Source organism: Manacus candei, unplaced genomic scaffold, assembly GCF_025592945.1.
Source record: "Manacus candei isolate 608988 ecotype Guabito, Panama unplaced genomic scaffold, ASM2559294v1 h1tg000002l, whole genome shotgun sequence".
NCBI classification, from domain to species: domain Eukaryota; kingdom Metazoa; phylum Chordata; class Aves; order Passeriformes; family Pipridae; genus Manacus; species Manacus candei.
Window position 1 is genome coordinate 109,115 of NW_026138050.1, and position 6,171 is coordinate 115,285.

The 6,171-nt window shown below is 41.4% G+C and overlaps 1 protein-coding gene across 5 annotated transcripts in view; it reads right to left on the minus strand.

Moving 5' to 3' along the window:
- LOC127472501 (BTB/POZ domain-containing protein KCTD5) overlaps nt 1–6,149 on the minus strand; it is a 30,911-nt gene extending 24,762 nt beyond the window's left edge. For all 5 annotated transcript variants that reach the window (XM_051791209.1, XM_051791035.1, XM_051791126.1 and 2 more), the window contains exon 1: nt 5,761–6,149. In XM_051791209.1, coding sequence (XP_051647169.1) covers nt 5,761–5,994 — 234 coding nt within the window. In that variant the 5' untranslated portion in view covers nt 5,995–6,149. The remainder of the gene's footprint in view (nt 1–5,760) is intronic.
- Nucleotides 6,150–6,171: the final 22 nt, after the last annotated feature.

The window sequence follows — 6,171 nt, forward strand, 5'->3', positions numbered from 1 at the left end:
ACCAGCAGATTGACAAAGTGCATAAGATGGTATAGTTTTAATATGTCACATTTAAATACATTTACATTATCAAAACACTTCAAGAACGAACAATCTACAGATAAAACCCGAACAAATTAAATTAGCTGACAACTGTATGAATTATAAACTGAAATGTATTATTCAATACAGGAACAGAAACCAGTGAAGTTGAAAAGTATAATCTAAAACAGATAAAAAGAAACACTATTTTAAAGAAGAAAAGCACAGTACCTGGTCATCAGTTGAACTGAATTAAGAAACATATGGGCCTACAAAACTGGAAGTCCTCCCAGTTAACAGAAATAAATCTCTAGAAATAATCTTGTTCAATAAGATTATTGTAATTCTTTACACTACAGTGTTTGCTCACATCACCTTATGAAGCAATACTGGCCACTAGCTCTACAGCACTACAGAGATAGAGAGGTCAGTCGGGGAAGCAAAGTAACTAAAAGCTCTAAACGAAATCTCAAGTAACAGCGGCTACATCACTCTTTGCAAAAAAGGCTTCAACATTTCTTTTCTTTCCTCTTTTTTTTTTTTTTCTTTTAAACAGGCTACAGTATCTGAAATTACCCTTCCCTAAGCAGATTTCTATACACTAAACAAGCTTTCAACATAACCACAAAGGGAAGAAGCTATGTCAGGCCTTCTCTTTAAACTTCCACCTTATGAGAGGTCACGTATGAATAAAACGCAATTCCAGCAGGGTCATTGTTTACTCTGTGAAGCCTTTCAGGCAATAATATGTCTTGAAAAATAATAAAAAAGAAGAAGGCACACATAAGTCTTATAATTTATGATGCAACAGAAATTAGCAAATATCAATACTTATAAACTCTGGCTAAATGCTAACAGTGTGCAGTACAAATTCTGTCAATAGCATTCACTTCAGCATGTAAATTCTCTGCAAAATTTGCCTATCCAAACATGTCTACAGATATGGAAAACATGCATTAATTAACATTATTCCAAAGAGGAAGATGTGTGTTTTGAACACTGACCTCACAGCTCAGGTTTGCTACAGACTAGCAGCAGGGAATCACCCTAAAAGGAAAACCAATCAGTAAAGAATATTGTAACCATATGCAAAAAATGCACAGGCAAAAGGGGCACAAAATTTACTTCCTTGGCATCTTCCTATAGAAAATGCCTTATCACTTCTCCTTTAGAGTGAGCTGCCCGAATATCCTTCAATGTATGCTAAGCACTTCATGTTGAAATCTAAGAAAAGCCGATTACACTAGATCTTTAAGAATATTTATGTAAACATAAATCCAATAAAATCTGACACAGAAGTGTAATTATCTGTTCTACCTAGAACACTCAAAATACAGGTCATAAGTCTATCAGAATATCATCAGGATTGTTTTCATCCACATGTACATGAAAGCACATTGTATTCTCTTGAGTAATTAGCATTTTGACATTTTCTAAAAGAAAGTTTTATTTTAAGATAAGAATATTAAATTGCAGTTAACGTGTGGTCTAGCAGTTTAAATACATAGTTACAGTCCACACAGACACAACTAGCTTTAAGCTGCTAGCTTAAATATTAATAGACTTTGGTGTCCCTGCTAAGCAATTTCCTCTGCTAACTAGTAAATTCAGCTTCTACAAGCTTCAAGCAAGTTTGAATCTTCACTGACACAACTAGTGTGGGTATTTTAAAGACATTTCCCGAACTTCAGGCAAATACCACAAATGTCAGACAAATCTATATTCTTAATAAGACTTCAGTTTTCTCTTTTGTGTATATATACATACATATATAATGCAAACAGGTGATAATGTTTACCAGAATAGCAGCTGAAACTCATTTCCTCTCTATTCAGTAGTCACATCACCCCAGAGTTTGACCCCAGAGGTGTTTCATGCAAATTTTGACACTCTTCATAAGAAAACACAAAGCAAAAGTGCTAATTAATCACACAAGTGTTTGTATCTTTACCCAGTTCTATTTTTGCATTACATCTCTAGCAAGTTTTTCCTTCCTTGTCCGTAAGTCCTAGAACCTTTTCCACACACACTTACAAGGACACCATTTAAAAGAAAGCAGTGATCAGGTACAGTGAACCTGCATTTGTTTATCACCACTCTCCCACACCATGAAATTTTAGAGGAAGCCCTAATAACTTGCTCTTAAATTTTCAATCACCTAGTTCTGCAATACACAAGTATTTTCAAAGAATTTGAAATATATTGCTCAAAACTTTAAAATGATCGTGTATTCCTGTTGCAAACATTTCCACTTCAATTATAGAGACTGAGGTTCAAAGGAATCATAATGAACACTTACCCTGATCTTAGTTTAAAACACACATAGGATTCAATTTATTTACAGTGAAATTTAACCTTTAGAAAGAAGTGGTGAAACCTAACCTTTTAGTGCAAGCCATTCCAATAAATAATTACTGTCACTGTTAACATTATGTGCTTTCTATAGTTTGACACTTCAATAGGAGGATCTGACAATACCTTCGCTAGATTAAACAGGCTTCACTATTAGATTTCTAGTCTCCATTTATGTAATTCTGGACTGAGAAGTCACTCCTTAAACTCCTTGCCAACAAAACAGTTTTGTTCTTTATAACCCTCTGCCAGATCATGTTCCATGGTGTGACTACCCACTACCCCACTGTGACGCCGAACTGTGGACACTAGAGTCCGGTTCAGGATTCCAGCAGGACTCATAAACGGTGGACCAAATACATACGCCTCCCCAATCCCATTGAACAGTCTCCCCAGGAACTGCATTTAAAACAGTATTTAAAATGTCATAAATTTATTCCCAGGTAATTATCTTCACTGAGACCAATACTTTTCCAGAATGGTTACACTCAGAATCCACAGCATCAAGCTCTTGTCTCAAAGTTGTGCGCTCTAACATGAGTATTTTTAAAAAATTACATCATTTACATATACTGAGCAAGCACAAGTTCTGCTAAAGGCAGCAATATGCACAGAAATATAGTAATATTTGGCACTAAATCTGGATTTAAAAATAATTGTCTCCCCTACCCTCTGTGCTTTTTAAATCTTGAGCTAGTTGCCCAGAACACATTTTTCACAAACTATGTGGCCTAAAAACTTTGAGTGTCAGCAGACTGCTAGTACTTATGAAAACTACATCAGGAACACAACCCATCTAAGTAGTTAGAAATGTTATGGACAAATATAGTTTATCTCAGTTATTTCTTAGAATAATGACTACGATTTAGATATTTCTTACTAATGACAGTTAAGGATGTGCTGCCAGGAAGATTTTGATTTTTCTAAAATATTCAGTGCTTGCTTGCTTTCTTCCTCGACAGATTCTACCTCAGTACAAATTCCTCTAACTTTAGAAAGGCATTAAAAATCAAGCATGAATACTGTTGCCAAAGCCTTATTAAGAAAGCCTGACAATCTCCTCACTTAGGGGAAAATTAAAAGACCGATGGACCAGTTTGAAAAAGAAAAACTGGTATATAGCTAAAGTAGGAAGGTGTTGAAATAGGAAAATATCTGGAAATAATGCAGTAAAAGCATTAAATTAAACAATGATGAAAAGGTGAGCAAGGCTCTGCTTGTCTATTTTTATGAATTCAATTCTATACCAAGATTTAAATATTCCAGAAAACAAATCCTATTGTTAAGAGTAAGTATGACTACTACCATTCATTTGCTGAAATGATTCCCAAGAAGTCTTAAATACAAAGTTGTGCATGACACTGTGACACACACTAAATTCAGAGAACCTGTGTCAGCATCTTATTCCATTAAACACTAGTTTTGCCTCAGAGAGTGCCAAGGTTAATCTTCCCTCTGTTGCAAGTGGGAACATATCTGACACTAAGAGACAGGCTGCTCCACCCTACTCAACATTAGCACCTGAAGGTAGCTTGAAAGCAAACGTGGTCCCTTTCTTTAAGCCTTTCAGTTCTTTTTAGTAGCAACCATTAAGGAAATCACAGAATCACAGACTATCTTGAGCTGGATCACTGATCCTTGTGAGTCCCTTCCAACTCCTGGCCCCGCCCACAACACCCCAATAATCCCACCTTGTCCGTGAGAGCTTTGTCCAAACGCTCCCTGAGCTCTGTCAGCCTTAGGGACATGACCACTACCCTGAGGAGCCAGTTCAGTGCCCAACCACCCTCTGGGAAAAGAACCTTTTCCTGATATCCAACCTAATCCCCCCTAACACAGCTCCAGCCAACCTAATCCCCCCTAACACAGCTCCAGCCATTCCCTCAGGTCCTGTCACTGGTCACAGAGAGCAAAGATCAGTGCTGCCCCTTGTAAGGAAGCTGCAGACTGCTATGGGGTCTTCCCTAGGTCTCCTCTTCTCCAACTGAACAAGCCAAGTGACCTGAGCCGTTTCTTTTATGGCTTCCCCAAAAGACCCTTCACCATCTTTGTGTCCCTCCTTTGGATGCCCTTTAAGAACTTTGGATTCTTCTGATATTGTGGTGCCCCAACTGTGCCCAGGACTTGAGGTGACACCGCCCCAGTGCAGAGCAGAGCGGGACAATCCCACCCCTTGCCTGGCCGTTGATGCTGTGCCTGATGCCCCCTAGGACATGGCTGGCCTTCCAATCTGCCGGGGCATATGGCAGTGCCTTAGCTTTTATTTAAGAAAACCCTAAACCTTTACTCTCCCAAGTAAAGACAATTTCTGACCTATCAGCAAGTCATCTACATTTTTAAATTTGCTTTTATAGGTTAGTTTAAGCTCTCCAGAAACACTCAAGCGAAATCAAAGGCAACAACAAAAAAATCCACTCCGACACCACTACATTTGAAGTTGGTTTTTTTTCTCTAAATCTGGAATACTAGGTCCTGTTCCCTACCTTCTTAAGTGTTGAAATATCCTTCCTGGAAGTTATACCTGAGAAAATAATGAAATCTACTACAAGTCTCACTGAAAAAAAAAGTCATATATATTTTAAAAATTAAAATTTTAAAAATTCATATATAAAAAGCAACTCTTTATTTTAAATCTGTTGGTTATATACTCAAGGGTTATAAGCTGTTCCTATCTTTTCCCTAAGCATACTGTTCTGGAAAAACCTTTTTGTTCATGCTGCTCCAAAACTGCTTCCAGAGCCAGCACTATATACAAATATTGTTAATCTGTTACTGCATACCACACCATAGATAATAACTCTTCTTTCCCTACTAAAAATGAGTCAGAATGAATACTGAAATATTCAGTATCACCCACCATTTGTAATCTATGCAGAATATGTAACGTTTTTCTCAAAGAACTGCTGAAAGACAGAATGCCATGCCCAAGTGAGAAGTTATTATCAAAAGTACTTTGATTAGGTTCTTGAAATTGAACAAGTGAGTGATGACAGTGCAAAAATAACAAAATGCTAGTGCACATAGATATCCCACTAAAATGCTAAAACTAAACCCCGTCAGACAACATAAAAAGTCACACAAATGTATGAACGGTCCTGTGCTCTCTGTTGTATTTATGAGCAGTTGCGTTATTCACGAACCCAATGGCTTCGCACGGCATCAGCCCACCTTACACCTCAGCTCCCCTGAAGCTCACGGACTCGTTAAACAGCACCCCTCAGAAACTGCCCTCGCGGCGGCAGAGCCGCTCCCACCGCCCCTCACGGCAGCGCCGGGCCCAGCGCTCCCTCCGCACCGGCGGCCGCCCGACAGGACACAGCGCGGGGACAGGGGAGCGGGCCCGGTGCGAGGACATGCGAGTGGGCCCGCAGCGGGGCCCGCGCTCACCTTGTCCGAGTCCAGGTCGGGATCGGCCTGGCAGAGGCGGAAGAGGAAGGACTTGGGGTCCCTGCAGAGCGTCTGCCGAGTGGTCAGGAAGCAGGTGCCCCCCACGTTCAGCCGCACCCACTTGCCGGGCCCCGCGCCGGGCGGCGGCGCGGAGCTGCAGCGGCGGCAGGGCCCGCCCGCGCCGAGGCCGCCGGCCACGGGCACCGCGAACTCGCAGTGGTTCTCCGCCGCCATCCTCGCCGCCGCCGGAAGGGGCCGCCCCGCCGGCCCAGCCCCGGGCGCGCCGCCCCCCGGAAGCGCCCGCTGGAGCCGCTCCCTGCCCCCTCTCTCCGGGGAGAGGCCCCGGCCCGGCCCCCGAGCCCCGAGTCCCGAGTCCACCCCCGTCCCCACCCCGACCCACCGGAAGGAAGA